The 23,302-nt window shown below is 26.7% G+C and overlaps 3 protein-coding genes across 4 annotated transcripts; 1 reads left to right on the top strand and 2 right to left on the bottom strand.

Moving 5' to 3' along the window:
• Positions 1-1,891: 1,891 nt before the first annotated feature.
• On the bottom strand, positions 1,892-3,695 carry LOC128954448 (chymotrypsin-like protease CTRL-1). The gene is made up of 3 exons (XM_054300028.1): positions 3,448-3,695; positions 2,506-2,941; positions 1,892-2,068 (listed from the first exon to the last, which is right to left on the bottom strand). Exons 1-3 carry the CDS (start codon positions 3,693-3,695, stop codon positions 1,892-1,894), a joined length of 861 nt encoding a protein of 286 aa, XP_054156003.1.
• A 493-nt stretch (positions 3,696-4,188) lies between these two features.
• LOC128954447 (chymotrypsin-like protease CTRL-1) lies at positions 4,189-5,498 on the bottom strand. The gene is made up of 3 exons (XM_054300026.1): positions 5,353-5,498; positions 4,458-4,893; positions 4,189-4,365 (listed from the first exon to the last, which is right to left on the bottom strand). The coding sequence occupies exons 1-3, from the start codon at positions 5,496-5,498 to the stop codon at positions 4,189-4,191; spliced, it is 759 nt and encodes a 252-aa protein (XP_054156001.1).
• Positions 5,499-15,671: 10,173 nt separating this feature from the next.
• LOC128954434 (zinc finger protein 83-like) lies at positions 15,672-18,983 on the top strand. Of its 2 annotated transcripts, none has more exons than XM_054300014.1 (9): positions 15,672-16,922; positions 16,991-17,227; positions 17,305-17,574; positions 17,672-17,836; positions 17,906-18,017; positions 18,112-18,218; positions 18,315-18,392; positions 18,537-18,648; positions 18,731-18,983. In XM_054300014.1, exons 1-9 carry the CDS (start codon positions 15,803-15,805, stop codon positions 18,855-18,857), a joined length of 2,328 nt encoding a protein of 775 aa, XP_054155989.1. In that variant the 5' UTR covers positions 15,672-15,802; the 3' UTR covers positions 18,858-18,983. The 2 variants fall into 2 exon arrangements, with proteins under 2 accessions (XP_054155989.1, XP_054155988.1); XM_054300013.1 differs by having other exon boundaries at positions 18,112-18,230.
• Positions 18,984-23,302: the final 4,319 nt, after the last annotated feature.

The raw sequence follows: 23,302 nt of genomic DNA, 5'->3' as shown, positions 1-23,302 counted from the left end.
ATATATTTTATAATAATTTTAATACTATTTTGTTAAATGTTATTCTGAAATCTACTAAAAACTTTAATTGTAATTTAATTATTAATATAATAAAAATTTGTAATATTATAAAAAAAATATTATTATTGATTTGCAATTGATATTATAGAACAAATTTCAACATATATAATATTATATGCAATATATAAATAGTAGTTACCTTTCAATTGGTATAAATTGCATAATATATTTCTGAATTGAAAGATATGCAATCCACGGCCACTCTCCCGGTTCGGCTAACCGTCCGTTTTGTACACTACTAGTTGTCTCATTGGATGACCACTTTAAACACTGACCGGTAGTCAACAACAATGACTGTCTGCCGATACCACACGTGTCGAGCGTTATGTTCGGGTATTGTTTGATATGTGAGTGCAAACCATTCACTACTACTACCGATACTATTAGTATTAAACTGATAAACATAATTGTTATATATTTTTTGTGAATGAATTTTTTATTGTAAACATTTATTTTTAAGTTTTTATACTACTAATAATAATAAAAATAATTTAATCCTAAATAACAATTATTACTTTATACTGATTGCAATTTGAGAATATTACTAAAAAATATATATTTATATTATTAACAAATATGTAATATAAACTAAATAATTTTCAATTATTTAAATGATATACTGTATAATACACAGATATATAATATATTTTTCAAATATAAGTTAGATTTTTATACTTATAATTTATGAAGTATAAGGATTTAATTTAATATAATATTAGTAATATAATAATTATTTAACAAATTATAATTTATATGTATACAAAAATTTAAACTTTATTGCAATTTATTTTACTATTTATTTAATATTACTCTACTGTATCTAATTGAATAAAATAACAAAACTACTATTTTTTATTTAATAGTAACTATTATAGAGTATAGAAAATAATATCTAATTATTTTCAATAGTATCGACAATCCAATCGATAAATCGGGAAACTCTTATAAAAACCATTACATCATTTGATTTGTATGCCAGACAACTAACATTAACCGAACTGGCCGAGGTTATACCAATTAGTACGGCCCGATCCCCAAAATACTGGACCACTGGTCCACCAGAATTTGTAATATTAAAAAAAATATTATTATTGATTTGCAATTGATTTTATAAGGCAAGTTATAATATATATAATAATATATACAATATAACAATATATATATATACAGTATTTACCTATCAATTATTAAAAATTGCATAATATATTTTTGAACTAAAACATATGCAATCCACGGCCACTCTCCCGGTTCGGCTAACCGTCCGTTTTGGATATTTGCAGTCATATTATAGTGTAGACACTGACCGGTCATCAACAGCGAGTGTCTGCCGATACCACACGTGTCGAGCGTTACGTTCGGGTATTGTTTGATACGTGAGTGCAAACCATTCACTACTACTACTACTACTGATACTATTGTTATCTTTAATATAAAACTAATAAACATAATAGTTATATATTTTTTGTTATATTTTTATTGTAAACATTTATTTTAGTTTATATTCTACTAATAATAATAAAAATATTTTAATCCTAAATAACAATTTTTACTTAATTATTTTTAAAAAAAAATTATTATAAAATATGTAATAAAAACTAAATATTTTTCAGTTATTTTTATGTTTTATAATATATAGATATCATATAAAATATATTGTTATATATATGTATGTTGTGTTAGTATTTTATTAGTGAAAGTATAAGTATTTAATTTAATATAATATTAGTTATATAATAAAATATATTTATAATAATTATATAACAAATTATAATAAAACTACATAATATTTTTTTATTTAATACTAACTATTATAGAGTATAGAAAATAATATCTAATTATTTTCAATAGTATCGACAATCCAATCGATAAATCGGGAAACTCTTATAAAAATCATTTTAGATTTTGGTTTGTCTGATAGACAATGAACTTTAACCGAACTGGCCGATGTTAGACCAATTAATACCGCCCGATCCCCGACATACTGGACCAGTGGTCCACCAGAATCACCCTATAATCATAACAAATAATTATAAAATAAAAATATCATATATATGTAAAACTGTCTCAGTATACACAAGGATACCCTATAATATTAGTAGTCTATATATATATGTGAATATATAATATTATAAGTATAATGCTTAGGGTAGGAGTTTATATAAAACATATATATTTTTTGTATGTATATATTATGTGTAATCTATGTGTTTGTAATGCGTCTACTATTGTTTTGGTTTTGATTGTATTTAAACAGTTTTATATATAAGGGTTGCAATGGGTGAGTGTTATCATATCATATTAGACTGTTGGGGGAGTTTATGACCTTTTAACATAATTTTTTTTGCAATTTTACCTTAACACTGGACCCGTCCACCCCAACCTCAAAAAAAACTTGCTTAACCCTGTTATTATAAATCTATGCATATTAAACAGTGTTAAACTTGCCTTACAAATAGCAGAGCCTGTATTAGGTGGATATCTATAAGATATGATCCAATTACCCCAACCATCATAAAAATTATTAATTGTTTTCTTAATTATTATCCAATTCATTCTCAGTGGTCCATAATTGACAACACCTTCATCAATATAACCGTAACCGGCATTCAATGCCAACTCATCCTCAGTGTTAACAATATCTTTGTCGGGCAAACAAATGCCGTTTACTTTAAGCGGCCGATACGGTTGACCACCACTTGTTGTTGTTGTTGTTGTGATGGTTGGTATCGGTAGCGGTGAAATCAATTTCAATAATCCAATGTCATATTTGCTGTCTTTATTGCCATCATCTGTATTGTACTTATTGTGAACAATACTAATGTCCACTTTATATGTAAGTCTCCGATCGCTAACTGCGCGCACAGTTATCTTATAACCGGGTCTTTTATTTTTTAATTAATAAACAAATTATCATAAATTCATTGCAATTATTTTGTACATATATTATATGCGATATATATGTGACATAATGTAATACCTTAAAATTATTTTAATAATAATAATATTATTATTATGATATTATGATAAATAATATTATACTAGTATCTATTAATAATATAATACTATAATTACTTAATACAGTGTCCAGCAGTTAGTATCCAATAGCTGTTTAGTACAACACCAGTACAATAATTACTAAAATTTATATTTTAAAAAAAATTATATATTTTATAATAATTTCAATACTATTTTTTAAAAACAAAAATAAGACAAAATGTTATTCTGAAATCTACTAAAAACTTTAATTGTAATTTAATTTATAAAATAGTAAAATTTACACTAAAAAACAATTTGTTATATTAAAAAAATGATGATTATTGATTTGCAATTGATATTATATGGCAAGTTATAACATATTAAATAATATATAAAATATATTAAAATTACCTATCAGTTGGTATAATAAACAAAAAATATTTTTGAACAAAAACATATGCAATCCATGGCCACTCTCCCGGTTCGGCTAATCGTCCGTTTTGAATATTTGCAGTCATATTATAGTGTAGACACTGACCGGTAGTCATCAACAGTGATTGTCTGCCGATACCACACGTGTCGAGCGTTACTTTCGGGTATTGTTTGATACGTGAGTGCAAACCATTTACTACTACTACTACTGATACTAAAGTTATCATTTTTTGAATCATATTTGTATTGTTGAACATTTAATAAGCATTTTTAAAAGTTTTTTACTTTACTAATACAGTAATAATCTAATAATGTTAAACATATTTTAATATTAGTAATAAAATTTTCTACAATACAATATATTGTCTGAAATTTAAGAATATTTTTTTTGATAAAAATATTACTATTATTTTTATAACAATTATAATTATTATACGCTTTGTATTATTCAAAAAAAAAATATTTTGTTTTTGCCAACACTATTGTAAATATCAGTTACCAAATACTGTATTATATAATGTACAACAAAGTTGCATACATTTGATACTTTCAAAAATATATTTTAAATAAACTATAAATTTAATTATTAAAATAAAACATTAAAAACCCTAACTAATAATTTAAATAAAAATCACAATAATAATAATAATAATATTGTACTTAATTTAATAATTATGATTTATTATTGTATTTATCATTTTATTTTTTGTATTATTATTATTAACTATATCTAATAGTATCGACAATCCAATCGACAAATTTGGATACTCTCATTAAATGCATTATAGCTACTGATTTATAGGACATACACTCAATATTCAGAGTACTGGCCCTATTTAAACCAATTAGTACGGCCCTATTGCCGACATACTGGACCACTGGTCCACCCGAATCACCCTATTATTAATTTTTTTTATTTAAAAAATAATAGTAATTAAAAAATTTTAAAAAAGTACAGTAAAAATATTTATCTAAAAACACACACTTGCCTTACATATAGCCGAACCATTAGTGTTGGGATATCTGTGCGCTGTAAACCAATTATCCCATTGATTGTCGTCATCATTATTAGCATCACGTTTGTCAACCATAATCCAGCCCATCATCAGTGGTCCATAATTGCCGATTCGGTCATCAATCCAACCGAAACCGGCAACCAATGCCAACTCTTCATCGGTATTTAAAATGTCTTTATCTGGTAAACAAATGCCGTTTATTAGCGGATACTGACCACTACTACTACTACTACTACTTGGTATCGGTATCTGTGAACCTAATTTCAATAATGCAATGTCATATCGTTTGTCTAATCCATGAATTGTTTTGTATTTGTAGTGAACGATACGCTTCTGTACACTGTATGTATGATCGGCTGATGTATGTCTACGATTTTGAACTGTCCGTACAGTTATTGTGAATTTAAAACTGTTTTGTTATACCAAAAAAAATAAATAAACATTTATTTAAATAATCAAAATTTAATATTACTAATCAATCAATCATATTGTTAAATATATTATTATTATTATTATTATTATTGGTGTTAAATAATTTATAAATTTACAGCAATTACTAATTACTTAATACAATGTGCAACAGTTAGGATCCAATTGCTGTTTAGTATAACACCAGTGCATTCATAACTATATATATATATAAAATTATTTTTAAAAAATAGTACTAAAATCAAGTAAATAATTTATGATTATTATTACCAATTTTTATAATTTAATGTCAATTTAATAAAAATAAAAACTATGGTAAACAAAAATTAAAGTATATGTAAAATTTATATATTTAGAAATTAAATGTTTAGTGTGTTTTCTTTTTTGTGTATTTATAATAAAGTTTTAATAATTTAAATAAATAAATATTAAAAATTACTTATCTGTTGGTATAAAACCCCAATAATATTTTTGTCCCGAAATCAATACAATCCACGGCCACTCTCCCGGTTTGGCTATCCGTCCATTTTGTACATTACTAGTAATCATATTGGATGACCATCTGAGACACTGACCGGTAGTCATCAACAGTGATTGTCTGCCGATACCACACGTGTCGAGCGTTACGTTCGGGTATTGTTTGATACGTGAGTGCAAACCATTCACCACTAATACTACTGATACTATAGTTATCAATGATATTAAACTAATAATAGTTATATATTTTGTTGTATATATTTTATTCATATTAATAAAATAATTATTTTATTTTATTTAAAAAAAAATTATTTCTATTTTTCAAACTGGTATAAACATAATATAATAAATAGAAATCATATTATTATTGTTATTATTTTATTTAATAAAAAAAACTTTATACAATTTTCTATGAAATTTGAGAATTTTAATAATTTTATTATTATTATTATTATATTACTATCAAATATGTAACATAAAATTGATAATATTTTGATCTTTAAATAACACATATAAACTCGTATAACTTAAAAAAACTAAAATAATTATTGTAATTATTATTATTTTTTAATTGTTTTCTTATATTAGATAATAATTATAAATATTTATTAATATTATTGTATAGTTTGTTCAATTAGATTATATTCTTAAAAAATGTTTTTAATATCTATTTTAAAAATAACAAATAATTAATAGTTAATAATAATAATTAAGATATAATTATATATATATATATATATAAATATAACATTAAAAAACTAATTTTCAATAATTGTTTGATTAATCCAATCGACAAATCGTGAAACTCTCATAAATTTCATCACTCTATCCGATTTATAGCCCAAACAATCAGTATTGCTAGACGTTCCCCGATTTAGGCCAATCAATACGGCCCTATCGCCGACATACTGTACCAATGGTCCACCAGAATCACCCTTGAGATTTGAAAATTTAAAAAAAACTAATTTTTTTGTATTCAAAAAATAACTTTCAATAAAAAAATATATTGACAAATATACTATAAAACTATATAAATACTATACAATCAGTAAATTTTGTTTTGTTTTTTTTTATAATAATAATTACTGTTTTACTTGCCCTACACATAGCTGCACCTGTATTATCAGGATATCTATGAACTCTGAACCAATCGCCCCATTTATCGTTAATATTGTTCAATAGTTTATCTAACTTAAGCCAACCCATCATCAGTGGTCCATAATTGTCGACTCCATTATCAATGCGACCGAAACCGGCAAACAGTGCCAACTCTTCATCAGTATTAACAATATCTCTGTCGGGCAAACAAATTCCGTTTACCTGAGGATACTGACCACTACTACCTGTTGTTGTTGTTGTTGTTGTGTAGGTGTTTGGTATCGGTATCTGTGAATCCAATTTCAATAATGCGATATCATATCTGTTATCTTTTTTATCAAACGTATAGTATTTGTAGTGAACAATACGTTTGTCTACACCATATGTCTGGCCCTCTCTATGTTTCCAGTCCTGAACTGTGCTAACAGTTAGCTTAAAATCATTTCTTTTTTTTAGTATTTTATATTTTTGTTGGTAAAAAATTGTTGAAAATAACAAATTATTATTATTATTAAATAAATAACATTAAACTTATTGTTGAATTAAAATAAAATTATAGATTTTATGATATGTTCAAAATAATAATAATTACAAATACCTAATACAATGTCCAACAGTTAGTATCCAATAGTTGTTTAGTACAACACCAGTACAACTATAACTATAATATATAATTTTAATATTTAAATTAATATATTTATATAATTATAGTTATTTTTATATATAAATATTAATATAATTATAGTATATTTGCTATAAATAAAACATATTATTTCTAAATATATATTAGGGTATAATAGTTAATTAAATACTTGAATTATTGATTATGCTAAAAAAATTAACTTAAAATTATATTGTATTTTTTAATTATTAAAATTTATCCAAAAAAATGTATTAATTTTTTCTAATAATCAATAATTAGAGTAATTATACATAAATTATTTTTCGATATACTTATTGTTATATTATATATAAATGTTATATCATATTTAATAACATTTACCTCTCATATCTCTTAATTATCAAATATGTATAATAGGTTTTTTCTCCCAAAATAAATGCAATCCACGGCCACTCTCCCGGTTTGGCTATCCGTCCATTTTGTAGACTACTATTACTATTGATCACATTTGATGACCACCGGAGACAGTGGCCGTCAGTTATCAACAGTGATGACTGTCTGCCGATACCACACGTGTCGAGCGTTACGTTCGGGTATTGTTTGATACGTGAGTGCAAACCATTTACCACTACTACTACTATTGATACTATTATTATTATTAAACTATTAACAAAATTAATTTTTTTACATGTTTTAGACATACTATTATCATTTATTTATATTTATATTTAATTTGAATATTTTATAATATTAAATTTAAATGCTTTAAAAGTTAGTAATTTATTGAATATTATTTTATTTGTAATTTTTATTGTAGTCAAATTTCAATATAATTGTATAATAAAAATTGAAAAAACTTATTATAGACTAAAAACTTTTTTATAAAAAAAAATTTAAACTAAAGTATTGCTAAGTATTATTTTCAAGGATATTACATAATTTAATAGTTTATATTAAAAAAAATTATTTAAAAAAGTTATAATTATTTAATAGTATTAAATAGCAATTATTTCATAAAAAATATGTAACAAATATTTTTTTAAAAAAAAAGATTAAATAACTATAAAATTCAATAATAATAAAAATTATACTAAACATTATTGTGTAATAAAATAATTATTGTAATTTAATATAATAATATTATTAGAAATATTATTAACATTTTAATGAACTAACATAATTAGTTAATAGTTAATACTAACTATAAGGCGTGGTTCACATATTACGTTCGCACTTGAGGGGAGGGGGAGGGTTAGTCAAAGCGAACTTTTGCGAACGAGGGGGAGGGGAGAGGTATAGTCTTTAAGAACGTTTGCATTTAGATAATATTTTATTTCTTGTGGTGGGGGGCTACATGCAAACAAATGCGAACATAGGGGAGGGAGGGAGTCTAGATTTTTTAAAAAGTGTGAACGTAATATGTTAACCACGCCTAATAAAGTCTAATCTAATAAACAACAAAAAACAAATAGCAATTAATTAAATTTAATAGTTTCGATAATCCAATCAATAAATCGTGAAACTCTTATGAATGCCATATAACTAGAGGTGTCATATCCAAGACAATCAGTAGTACTGCCAATACCATGATTTATGCCAATAAGTACCGCACGATTACCGTCAAACTGGATCAATGGTCCGCCAGAATCACCCTATTGTTTGAAGAAAAAAAATTGAAACCAACAAAAAACATTTAAGATATATATATATATATATTCAATTTATATAATATATAGATATATATATATATATATATATATATATATATATATATATATATATATATATATATATATATATATATATATATCTATACCAGGGTTGCTAAAAGTTTTTGATCTCATAAAAAAGGATCAGGATTTATAGTGCACGTCACATAGTATGTATGGTACACTTTTTGGAGACCCTGTCCCCTTTTTTTGTATTATTACCCATAGCATGCGTATAGCACTCATAAGCATAGTTAGAGGAGTACCTACAAACAGTAAGTCAGCTTGGTAAGGGGACGATTCTTTGTACCCAAACTAGCTGTTACTTAATATTTGAAATGGCAATAAACAACAGTGGCTCACCAGGGAATCGATCCCCGGACGTCGTACCTCTATGTTGTTTCTCAGGCAACAAGTGCAAACAGCCGACGTCTTAGTTCATTACACCATTAAGCCACGGACTTTTGATCTCATAGGGGGGATACCCAGGGTAGGGTAAAATTGGCGAAAAATCTTGGGGTATAGGGGGTGAAAAATTTTTATTGCATTTTTACCCAGCATTCCCAGTAAATTCACAGTAAAATTCACAGTAAATTCACAGTAAAATTCACAGTAAATTCACAGTAAATTCACAGTAAAATTCACAGTAAATTCACAGTAAAATTCACAGTAAATTCACAGTAAATTCACAGTAAAATTCACAGTAAAATTCACAGTAAATTCACAGTAAATTCACAGTAAAATTCACAGTAAATTCACAGTAAAATTCACAGTAAATTCACAGTAAATTCACAGTAAAATTCCCTATTATATACATTATTATTAACTTATTATTTTAATTGTATATATATTATATAACTTGTAATATATTTAAATTTACAATACTGTACCAGTATATATATATATATTAATATATATTATTTATATATATCAATAAATAGGTTTTTCTAAGTTAGTTTGATAGTGGCTTACCCTACACAAGCCGGCACCTGAACCAATAGGATCTCTATAGGCTATTATATGATCGCCATATTTTTGAAAACCTATATCCCTTGACCATTGAATCTTTAGCCAACCCATCTTAACTGGTCCTAGATTTTCGAGACTTTCATCCATAAAACCAAAACCAGCAAACAGTGCCCACTCGTCGTCGGTATTGACAATGTTTTTGTCCGGCAAACAAATACTATTCAACCGATCATATTTATGACCATTCATTGTTGTTGTTGTTGTTGTGTTTGGTAACGGTATCTGTTTATCCAATTTTAATAATCCGATATCATATCTGGAGTCTGGCTTATCATTATCGGCATTATAGTAGTTATAGTGAACAATACGTTTCTGTACGCCATATGTCTGCCCATCAGTATGTCTCTGATCCTGAACTGTACTGACAGTAATCACGTAATCAAATCTTTTTGATTAAATTTGATTTTTTTAGATGACATAAAAATTTTGAAAACAAATAAATAAATATTTTTTTTAAAGTTATTAATAATTCTATTCATTTGTTACATTTATTTTTTTAAAAAAACATGATTTAATTAATTAAATAATTATTAATTATCAAATATACAGTACTTAATACAATGTGCAGCAGTTAGTATCCAATAGTTGCTTAGTATAACACCAGTGCATTTTTGACTTTTAAAAAAATATTATCAATAAATTATCAATTATTAATATAAATAAAATATAATGAAATGCAACCCAATATATTTGTTTTTTTAAATAAATAATATAACTATTGTTTATGCTAAAATAATTCAATTTATATTATATTGATTTATATAATGTGTATATTTAAACAAAAATGTATTTTTTCAAAAATCACTTATTATATTATAATCAGTGTTAAGCAAGGTTTTGGATTTTAGGGGGAGGGGGTAGACTGGGGTGAAATCTGCAAAATTTTCGAAAAATCTTGGGGGATATTTTGGTCTTACCCCCACCCCCTACCTCCTTTACTTAACTCTGATTATAATATACCGGTAGTTGAGTTATTTAGTTGAATATTAATATATAATTATAATTAATATATATTTATATATATTAAAAAATAATAATAATTACTATTGATATCTCTCTAAAAATATATATTCATAATAAGTTCGTTTTCCTGAAACCAATACAATCCACGGCCACTCTCCCGGTTGGGCTAACCGTCCGTTTTGTATACTACTAGTGATCACATTGGATGACCAATTGAAACACTGGCCGGTAGTCATCAACTGTGTTAGCCGTCCGATACCACACGTGTCTAGTGTTAAGTTCGGATAGTGTTTGATATGTGAATGAAAACCATTCACCACTAATACTACTGATACTAATGTTATCATTGATATTAAAATAATAAGAAAATGTATTGTTTTATAGTTTTCAATCATATTTTAATGATCAACAGATTTATTGGTTATATTAAAATAAGTTATAATAATATTTTCAATGAATATAAAATATGAAAAAATATTTTTTTAAAAACTAAAATTTTAATTTACATTTTCTAATATTTCAAAGTCAATCATAAAAATTTTAATACTATTTATTTTTGCAAAATAATTTATTATAATATAATTTGATATCTAATATGTAAAATATACTTAAATTAATATAACAATAGTAATAATAATAATAATTATAATAATAATTTATTAAATAATACTAACACTTTAATAGATAATAAAATCTAAATAATAATATACTATACATAAAATAACAAAATTCAGTAATTAATTAATTAATTAATTATTATTAGCAATTGATATTAGTATTGATAGTTAGGGTTGCCAATTGTTAAAATTTTGAATACATAGGATTTTTTGAAAAAAATATAAGAGGACTATTAAATTTTATTGTGTTAATAAAAATAATAAATAATTTAATTAAAAAATAAATTCTAGTATTTTAACTATTATTTAACAACAACAACAACAACAACAAAAAGCAAATAAAACTAATAGTTATCTAAATAATTAATTATTATTATTATTATTATTAATAATATTGATAATCCAATCGATCTCTTTTGAAATTCTCATAAAATCCATTACTTTATTTGGTTTATCACTCAGACAATGACCAGTAGTCTCTACGGCTCGGTTTAGGCCAATAAGTACGGCCCGACCCCCGACATACTGGATCAATGGTCCGCCAGAATCACCCTATTATTATATATATACAGTACTTAATATAATAATAATTATTATTATTACCCGGTAGTAGTAGGTGTATATGTACTAACCTTACAAAGTGCTGATCCCGATAGCATTGGATACCTGTTGGCTACTATCCATTTACTCCAATAATCAAAATGATTAAACACTGCTTTTGCAATCTTAACCCAACCCATCCTCAGTAGACCTGAATTGTCCACATCCTCATCAGTCCGACCAAAACCGGCAAACAATGCTAACTCTTCATCAGTATTAACAATGTCTTTGTCTGGTAAACATATGCTGTTCAGCTGATGATACCGATGATGGCCATCATTTGGTATCGGTATCTGTGATTTTAATTTTAATAATACAATGTCGTAACCGTTTTTTAGATTTGGTTTATCAAAACTAGTCGTCCAATTTGGATGATAGTAAACCTGTCGGACACCGTATGTATGCTTAACATCAGTATCTCTATAATCCTGAACTGTACGAACACTTATGGTGTAATCGGGTCTTCAAAATAAATAAACAAACAAATAGTATTAAAATATTATCTAAAATTTTTGATAAATTTTATCGAAATATACTATTTATGTTGCATTATATATACATAAAATTTATTTATTTTTTTAAATATCACATTACCTGATACAATGGGCTACTGTTATAATCCAATTGCTGTTTAGTATAACACCAGTACATTGATAGCTAAAATTATAAATTATAATATAAAATTATAAACAATATGTATATATACTGTATATATATATATAGAATAAAAATAATTAAAAAAAAATATAATAATAAAAATAATTAAAAAAAACTATAATAAAAATAATTAAAAAAAACTATAATAAAAATAATTTTTAAAAACTATAATAATAAATATAATATATATTGTTAGTATTTAACTGACCTGTCTAACATAAATATCCAAAAATATTTTTCAATAAAAACCACTGCAATCCACGGCCACTCTCCCGGTTTGGCTATCCGTCCATTTTGTATACTACTACTAGTGATTACATTGGATGACCAATTGAAACACTGGCCGGTAGTCATCAACTGTGTCATCAACCGTCCGATACCACACGTGTCGAGCGTTACGTTCGGGTATTGTTTGATACGTGAGTGCAAACCATTCACTACTATTACTGATACTATTATTATCATTGATATTAAACTAATAATTCTATAGATTTCAAGCATACTTTAGATATTTTTTTACTGTATCTCAATAAATGAAAATCATTTTTATTTAATATTTTAATAATTTATAAAATCTTAGAGTATTATATTAAATGTAATTTATTTTCCAACTCATATTTCAATATATATAAAAATATTTGTATTTTTTAAATTCATAAATTTAATTCTCTATAAGTATTGTATTTTATATTTAACTTTAAAACAATATGTATTCAAATATTAAGATAATATAATAATTGATAGTTTATATAATATATATTACCGTAATTTTTTGTATATATACAATATATATATATATATATTAATATAATATAGATATATATTAATATAATATAGATATATATTAATATAATATAGATATATATTAATATAATATAGATATATATTAATATAATATAGATATAAATTATAGTAATAATAATAACAATCAATTTGCTTTCTAATATTTCAACAATTTATAACATAAATAAATAGTACGATAATAATAATAATAATATGCCGGTTATAATAAACCGGTTACAAATAAAATCAATTGAATATTGGTTTAATAAAATTACCCCGATAATATTTACTATGACAATAGCGAAACGATATGTAAACATTGGCCAGATTCGGTTGGGCCGAAACTAAATCATCGATAATATAGCGGCTAGCGATAGGAAACCGACAATAGTCTAATCGTACGGTATTTAAGTGACGCAATCGGGACAGGGATTGCAGTGCCGATCGGGTAATGTCCGGCTGATTGATGTCAATATATTGAAGTCGCGGTAAATGGCGGTCAATGTCATCGAATAAACGATCGTTAATAACATTAATTCCCAATTTCAGTGACAAATGTGTTAATTGTTTCATATGTTTCAATGAATTACTCGTTAGTATTGTCTTATTATTATTATTACCAAATTCATTGACAACAAGACAATAAACGGCTAATCGTTTCAATTGTTTAAGATCTTTGCCTAATGTGTCCATCAATTGATTAATAAGACAATCGGTAATCGATTCCAAATGATTTGTCGAAATGAATAGAGATTTCAATTTCAAACACCGACGACTAAATCCATTGGTATATAAATTGCCGATAATTTCCGAAGAAAACCTATTAATCGTTAGTCTAAGTCGTCTTAATTGACAAAATCGTGTCAACGATTTAGAAAATGAGGGAACAATTGATTCATTTTCAAATTCGACAACAATATCAAGTGCTGTCAATTGGTGGCCATAGTTGTCGGCAAACGTACTAAAATGCCATTCGGTTGTCAACCGAATGGCAATCGATTGTAGACAACTTGTTGTCGGCAAAACACAGACACCGGTGTCGTCGGTAAAATAGTGGCGAATGTCTACTAATTGCGAATTATAATAACCGCCGCCGACAACCAGTTTCTTGATTCCGGGCAAATAACCTACGAGTTTGTTGACCACCTGATGATAATTACCCGAAACAGTTAGCAACTGAAATGATTGCAACTGTGGTCCAAATGTCGCCAACAATCGGTCGGCGTTGACATCATTGCCGTCCAAACAGTATGAGCTAAGACACAAGTGTCGTAAACCTCTTAGTCGTCGACAATGTCTAACCAATAGATCGACTATTTCTTCAGACAATTGGTGGTTACGAATGACAACTGTTTCAATCATTGAACAACATTTCGGTAAAATTGCCGCAAATAGTCTAACTGTTTGCCGAAAATTATCGGAAATATTATCGAAAACAATGTCTGTCTGTCCATTGAATATCAATCGTTGCCATTGTTTTGATACTAATTGTAATTTCCATTTGTCTTCATTTCTTCTAATATTATTCGTCATCGACGACAGCAATAGTCCGACCAAATCATCGCCGAACCGATCAAACGAATCCCGCATTAATGTTGTGGTCATTGTATCTTCTTTACCGTTGTTATCGCCGCCGATGTTGTGGTCATTGATTGTCTTCACTAATCACTAAAAATGTATTTCAAATAATAGTTTGTATTAATTATATCGTAAATCAATTGACTATATATTCAATTGAATGAAATGAAATAATTCGTTAAAAAATTTCATGTAATATAGTGTAGAGATGTCTACAGGTGTACACAACAAAAAAAACAATTACCGTCTAAACGCTTACTGTAAGTAATAGAACTGTTCGATTATATTCAAAACCAAAACAATAATGGCCGCCCACTAGCACACTAGTGTTTATACTACTGTATATATGCGCGCAATACTAGTGTTAAATGTTTAGGGGGCGGAGCATAGACAATGTTACATAGTTATTGTACATACGATTTTATTTGTATGTATATATATATTAAGTATAATCTATGATATATTTATGTGCTTGTGGTGCATCTACTGTTGTTTTGGTTTCGAATATAATCAAACAGTTTTTAATACATTTTATATATATATAGTACTGTAGACATCTCTACTCTACTCAATAATAATAATAATAATGACCTAATGTTTACTAAAAATATCTCTTAATATATGAGATCTCAATGTTTATGCCATTTGTTTCACTCAATCATAACAATAGTATTGTTGTTATTGTTGTCATTGATTATCACCTGAACTGATCCACACACACACACACACAAAGTTTTGGATTATATATATATAGATATGGATGACAGATACCGGCAGATAGTGGCCATCAATGCCGATAACAATCTCTACGACGAGATTAGTGCCCAAAATCGGCAACTGTTTCGTCAGATCAAACAATGCGAAGAAATGGTCAACAGTTTTGCTGCTGAAGAGGTGGATGACGACGACGACGATGATGAAGATGACTATGAAGTACAACATGTCATTGTCAACAACAACAAGAAGAGTAGCAGAAGAGAAGGACAGTTGTCGACGACTAAGAGAAAGATTAGGACACCGGCGGCGACGGCGGCTGTTGTCAACAATAACAATGATATTAATAGTACTTTCGATGAAATCAAAGCAGTCAACGGAAGACTACAAAAACAATTGGTATTGTTTGAGGAAGTGGTCAACGATTTGATGGACTGCGCAACCGGTTGTTCCAAGTGTTGCGATAGTGTCGACCAGTTGGCCGACAAATGGACAGAGTTGGAGAAGACTACTACTACTAGTTGTTTGGCGGCTGCAGTCGATAAGCCGGTGACTACTGGTGCTGATGATGATGACGATGAAGATAGCAGTGAAATGATGGCCAATACAAGTGAAAAGACTACTATGACTACTAATAATAGCAGTTTTCGGCCAAAGATAACTACTATTGATGTCAACGATATTATTGTTGAATACAAAACTAAAAACGAAAGATTTGGCGAACAGTTGTCGGTCTATAGGGAAGTGTTTAAAGAATTAATAGTTTCGGTAAAACAGTGTAATCAATGTCAAGAAAATGAACTAATTATAGACACAGTCAAAGAGTTTAAGTGTCAGATAAAGATGTTTAACAACAACAACGGTGACGACAACGACGGCAACAACTTTTTAGACGATGTGATGATCGGTAGTACAGATGATAATGATATTGACGGCGAAAACAACAACAACGATGATGAGAGTCCGCGGCCAACAAATCAGACACCGAAGTCATCGGCGATTGAAAAAGTAGGAAACGAACAGTCACTCGATGATGGATCAGATGGTGATAATCAACAGTCGACGGCTGATAGCACTACCGCACAAACTGATAGCACAACAACAACAATACCTACGGAAACATCGGGCGAGTCATATGAAGACCAATTAAAACAACTCAAAGGTATTGATTGATTGATATTCAATGATTTCTATTGATTTTAATGGTGTTTGTCTGTCTGATTGGATCAGCTAAATGTCTGACACCTAATGGCAATTATATTTGCGATCTATGCGACTACGGGTGTCGTGGCTTCAAGTCATTCGAGTCGCACGTTAACCGACATCATCGGCACATCAAACCCTACAAGTGTGACATCTGTGGCCATCCGTTTGCCGATCAAAGCGATGTCCTTAAACACAAACGATTCAAACACTACGCCAAAGGCGAGGGTTTGGATCAGTTGAATGAAAAACAAATTAAACAATGTATTTGTTGTCATTATTTTATTTTTTTTAAAAATTAATACTAAAAATAATTTATAATTATTTTGTTTGTTTGTTAGTTAACTATTCGTTACAAAAGTATAAGTGCCGCTACTGTGATAAAGTTATCTATAAAAACAATGAGCTCCGGGAGCACATCAAAAGCCGACATTTGCGTATCAAACCAAACAAATCCTTGTACTGTGATCTGTGCGGCAAACTGTTTGCTTGTCTTAAGTCACTGAATCTACATATGCGGGTCATCCATGCGGTGGGCAAATCGGTTACATTCTATACGTGCGATTGGCTGGACTGTCAGTTCCGGACGCATAACATATCGGCCCTAAAATGTTTGTTATTATTATTAGTATTATTATTACATTATTAGCTGTAGTGCTATTTGTTGGCTTATAATTGTTGTGTAATTATATATATATATATTTATAGCTCATAAAAATCGACACATGGGTATCAAAGATTTTCTGTGCGGTTGGCCTGGATGTGAGCACCGTACGGTCACCAAACGGGCCATTGAAGATCACCGATTGGTTCATACTACCGAACGTAACTACCAGTGCCAGTGGCCCGGCTGCGAGTTTGTTACCAAAACAGGTATACCAATAAATAATAGTTTTTATAGATATTTTTTATATGTATATATATATATATACTGTATTATAGATTGGCGTTTAAAGTCTCATACGGCCACTGTTCACGAGGACAGGCCTGCACTGCATATATGTCATTGGCCCGGATGTGATAAAAAGTTTCCATTCAAAACTCAGTTGACCAGGTTTATTATTATTTAATTATTAATGAAAATAATAATAGATTTATTAATATTATAAAATTATTAATTTTTTATGTTTCTCTTTCTCTCTCATTAGTCATATGGATGTGCACCGGGATCCTACATATCCGTGTCCTATCTGTGAAAAACTATTCAAAAGTAAACGCAGTCTACGAGGCCATCGGCTTATCCATCAAAAGGATGGTAAGATCAATGGTTAGTTAGTTTTTGTTGTTGTGATATAACAACTGTATCGTAATTTTAATATTATTTATTAATTTTTGTCGGATAAAAATATAGTCCGCAAAAACAATAGTAAAACTGGTATTAAAGACTATACATGTGAGTGGCCCGGCTGTGACTTTATTACTAACTCAGGTATGTTTTTGTGTGTGTTTTAATGTATTTAAAAAAGTGTTAATAAAGTTATGATTTATTTTGTTATTTTTTTAAAGTCACTAAAATAATAATTAATATTTTTGTTTCTTTTATTTTTTTAAAAAAATTGTTTATAATATATAGTCAAAAATCTCAAATCGCATACACAGAGACTGCATGAGGACAGTCCAGCGATATACGGGTGCCATTGGCCCGGATGTGATAAAAAATTTCGATTCAAAACAAAATTATCAAGGTTAGTTATATAAATACAATATTATTATTTTTTTGTTTGTAAAATAATAATTGAATTTATATGATTTTTTTTATTTCAATAGACATATGAAAATACATAACGAGCCGCACATACCCTGTCCTCAATGTAATAAAATGTTTAAATGCAAGTCCTATTTGGACAGTCATCTACAGTTTCATCGTAAATCAATCGACAAAAATACATCATAAGAGTGTTGTTATCTAAACATATGATATGGAAGCGACCAATCAATCAGTTACTCTACGGTCTATATACACGGTATAAGACAATAACAGTACCGGTAATTGTTGTTTTTAATTTACCGTTAAAAGCATTGGGTATTTTTCAAATGTTTTTTTTTTGGTTTCTAAAATTAAATAAATAACTGATATTAATTGAAATTGTCATTTACCTTATTGTCATTTTATATAGTAATTAAACAACAAATAAATTATTACAGTTATATAAATCAATACAAACTAAACAACAATTATTTTATTGCCACCAATGATTGTGATTATAACAAGTGTAATAAATTTGGTAGTTACCTAACAATAATTACAGTAAGTATATGTTGTTGAGTGTTGACTTAATTAATAATACAATCAATCAATTATTATTATTTATTTTTTTGAAAAAAAGGTTTTATAATGTGAATAATTATGCAAAAAATATATACCGTATAAATTTAATGTAGTTAAAAATTTATTTAATTAAATCCATTAACAGTACTGTTACATTAAGATATATGAAACATTTAATTAAAAAAAAATTATAGTTATTATTTTGAAATTATTATAAGTATGACTAACACATCCTTTTAACACTTGATAAATATTTTTTAGATATTTGTATAAACAATAATAATAATAATAATTTTATAATTATAATATTATATTTGTATAGTTTTTAAATTAAAAAATAATAAGTATATATATTTAATTTTAATTATTTTAATCTTTAAAAATAAAAATATGATATTAAATATTCTCTAAACAATAAAAATGTTTATATGTTTATAACAAATCCTTTTTATCATTTGTTAATCAATTTATTTAATATTTGTTGTAATGTTTGCTAAATATTTGAATTGATATTTTATTATTTATATACATTTCTGAACTATTTAAAACTTAATATATAATTAAAACATTTTTATTTAACACTTGATAAACAATTTCTATTGTTGTAGTTGTTGTTGTTGTGTAATGTTTGATGAATAATTAAATTTCAGATATAGTTATAAACTATAAAATAATAATACAATATTCACGAACTCCTGAAAGGAGTACGTACTGAATTCTATATGTCCTTCCGTCTGTCTGTCTGTCTGTCTGTCTGTCTGTCTGTCTGTCTGTCTGTCTGTCTGTCCTTCCGCATTTCATTGTATTTTGAAATTCTGACTTCAGATTCGGTTAGAGCACTACTAATAATGTATTGAAAAGTTGCATCAAAATTTTGATATCTCTTCGGGAACATAGAGAAAATGGCGGCCAAAGTAAAGAAAATTTTAAGAATTTTTTTAAGTATAGATTTGAATAAAACATCAAAAGCAAACATAAAAACTTGCATTAATATTTTGTTATCTCTTCGGGAACATAGAAAAAATGGCGGCCAAATTTAGGTAAAAATTTTAACGTTTAGAAGTGTATAGAGCATAAAAAATAAGCTCTCATGACTAAATGAGTTTATTTTGTCATACTGAGTCATTTGATACAAATATGTATCTAGTAGAGTATTAATAGTTATACTGAGTAATATGATATACAATATGTGTATAGTTGTTTTAGTTGTTGCATTAAAATTTTGATATCTCTTCAGGAACATAGAGAAAATGGCGGCCAAAGTTAAAATAAATTTTAGTTAAAAATTTTTAAATATAGATTTGATTAAAGCATCAAAAACAAGCTCTATGAATTAGCATTAAAATTTTTATATCTCTTCGGGAACAAAGAAAATGACGATCTAAGTACAAAAAAATTGAAAAAATATAAGTATAAATTTGAATATAGCTTTAAAAATAAGATATAATGATTAATATAAAACATTTAATATCTTTATGAACGTATATAAAATGGCGGCCAAAGTAAAAAAATTTAAAATTAATATTTAATTCTTGGATTGGAATTAAACATTAAAAATAAGTTATGAAATTATCAAACAAATTTTTATATTTTAAATAAGATGAAGCTTGAGTTAATACTCTTTAAAWTTAAGTTATATTTAKAGTAAATATAATAATTTATTTTWGTTATTTGATACTCTATATGAATTGTTTAAGTTTATTTTTTATACTAAATCATTTGATACCCCACATGACTAAAGTTTAATTATTCTTTCATACTGAGTGATTTGATACACCACATAACTATAGTTGAGTTTATTTTGTCATACTTAATCATTCGATTTTAATTTAATTTTTAATTTGGATTAGGAGTTCGTATGGAAATGCTTTCTAGCATTCTCAACTGGTTTTTATACCAATTCATAATTATACAATTAGTTAATATATAAATTTATACATAAAATTGTATTTTTAATAAAGTCTATTTTATAAAATTAATTATTTAAGTATTACAATGAATTCAACTAATTGTAAGTATTAAAAAGTAATATATAATATATAAAAATTTTAATAATATCAATATAAATATACTGTATATGATTTTAACAAAATTTTAATTTAGCAAAATAAAACATATATACTTTAATATATTTATAGCTTCAGAAAAATTTCGTATACCTAATGATCATAACTTTACTAATGAATTATTTATAATAATTTCAATCGTAATAACAATGATAATGATTGTCATTATAATCATTGTAACAATCAATAAGTTGCGAAAAAATACAGACAACACAACTGACATACAATTGGATAGCATTGATATCAGTGGTCCAACTGATGGACCAACTGATTGACCGACAGATGGACCGACTGATGGACCAACTGATGGACCAACTGATGGACCAACTGATGGACCAACTGATGGACATAGTAGGGGACAAACCATTGACTTCAAGACATTACACAACAGGTTTCGTCCGAATAGTTATATTGAAGAACAGATTCAATACACACAACAAATAAAACAAGAAACGGATGAATATATTTCAAGACTTGAGGCCAAAGATCCGATTTATTACAAACAAGTGTTGAGAAAAAAACAATAATAATAATAATAAAAAACTAAATTTATTTGAATAATTGTTTGCTAAAAAAGTATTAGTATTATTATGTATTATCTAATTATGATTTAAATTTATTAAAATAATAATATATTATCATATTTATAATTATCTGTATTTTAACAATAATTTTCTATTAAGAAAATATGAATAATAAAATAATGTATGATATAGTTATTGTTATTATAATTTTAAATATATAAATCTAATTATTATTTTCAACAAAACTAATCTCAAGTTTGTTTAAAATACTTAGTATTTAAGCAATACTTTTATCAAAATTTATATAATTAAGTATAAAAAAAAGTTTTTTAAGTCAATCTTAACAATAAATTAATCCTTAAATTATTTTTTGAAAATTACATAATAGTTTAATTGGTTATTATTGTAGTTTATTTGTAATTATTTTATTTATACTTTTTATTCTTATATTTAATATAATTACTACTTAATCAATAACTATATAAATAAACTATAATATCAATAACAATATCGTTACATAATAAATATGTAATATTAGCAATCAATTAGTAATAACAAGACTTTTAAGCCCGTAATTACGGCCCGTTTTAATTAAATTAAATATTATATTTTTATTCAATGATAGTATTGAGACAATAGAGACAAATAATTTGAAATTGTTATGAAATGTTATGAAAACTTTGTGATAGTGTGAGAAAATCTTTCACAGCGTCGGCGGTGATGCTATTAATTACAATTATCTGATCAACAATACGTTCAATTAAAAAGTGACCAAGTGGCAATGTTGTTGATAAATTTAAACTAAATAATATTGTAATTGGTCATTTTTTAATTAATTGAATTATATACTAAATAATTTATAGTCGACTGTTTTAAAAAAAATTATAAATGATAGTAGACTGCATTTATCTAGCAAATTATACAATTAATTAAAAAATGACCAATTACAATTTTATTTAGTTTAAATTTATCTACAACATTGTCCTTGGTCACTTTTAAATTGAACGTATTGTTGACCATATAATTGTAATTAATATCATCGCCTCAGCCGCCGCTGTTTAAGACTTTCTGAGAAAGTGTTGCCTAAAATGTGATGCTATGTCTCACACATTGATATCAATGCTTAATGTGTTTAAGTGTGTTATGTTAATACAAGGGTTAAGTAAGGGGGGTAGGGGTGGGTAAGGCCAAAATACCCCCCCCTAGGATCGAGATTTTGGGATTTTACCCCCCAGACTTTTTGACCAAATGGGAAAAATTGTCGCTTAAAAACGAGGAGAAATGACCCCCCCCCCCCCCCCGAAACGTAACGAAATTTTTTTGAAGTTTTTAAAAATTAAAATTTTAATTAAAACTATTTTAGTATGTGTTTTTATGTTTATTTAAATTTATACGAATCTAATTATTGATTAAAAATAAGTAAAAAAGTTAAAATAACGTTAATACTCATTTAAAAATAAAATAATTTTAATTAAAATAT

The sequence above is a fragment of the Oppia nitens genome, unplaced genomic scaffold, assembly GCF_028296485.1.
Source record: "Oppia nitens isolate AA-2021 unplaced genomic scaffold, nextdenovo-longstitch-racon4-pilon3 scaffold27_pilon_pilon_pilon, whole genome shotgun sequence".
NCBI lineage: Eukaryota > Metazoa > Arthropoda > Arachnida > Sarcoptiformes > Oppiidae > Oppia > Oppia nitens.
This window is presented reverse-complemented; position numbering and strand designations above follow the sequence as displayed.

Coding starts and splice junctions, on each gene's coding strand:
- LOC128954448 (XM_054300028.1), bottom strand. CDS start 3,695: ATGATAACTTTAGTATCAGTAGTAGTAGTAGTAAATGGTTTGCACTCA. Junction 2,942..3,447: donor TTTATTATACCAACTGATAG/GTAATTTTAATA, acceptor AAAAAATAAAAG/ACCCGGTTATAAGATAACTG. Junction 2,069..2,505: donor CAGGCTCTGCTATTTGTAAG/GCAAGTTTAACA, acceptor TTATGATTATAG/GGTGATTCTGGTGGACCACT.
- LOC128954447 (XM_054300026.1), bottom strand. CDS start 5,498: ATGACTACCGGTCAGTGTCTCAGATGGTCATCCAATATGATTACTAGT. Junction 4,894..5,352: donor GGTTTTATACCAACAGATAA/GTAATTTTTAAT, acceptor ATAACAAAACAG/TTTTAAATTCACAATAACTG. Junction 4,366..4,457: donor ATGGTTCGGCTATATGTAAG/GCAAGTGTGTGT, acceptor AATTAATAATAG/GGTGATTCGGGTGGACCAGT.
- LOC128954434 (XM_054300013.1), top strand. CDS start 15,803: ATGGATGACAGATACCGGCAGATAGTGGCCATCAATGCCGATAACAAT. Junction 17,575..17,671: donor TAACATATCGGCCCTAAAAT/GTTTGTTATTAT, acceptor ATATATTTATAG/CTCATAAAAATCGACACATG. Junction 18,018..18,111: donor TTCAAAACTCAGTTGACCAG/GTTTATTATTAT, acceptor CTCTCTCATTAG/TCATATGGATGTGCACCGGG.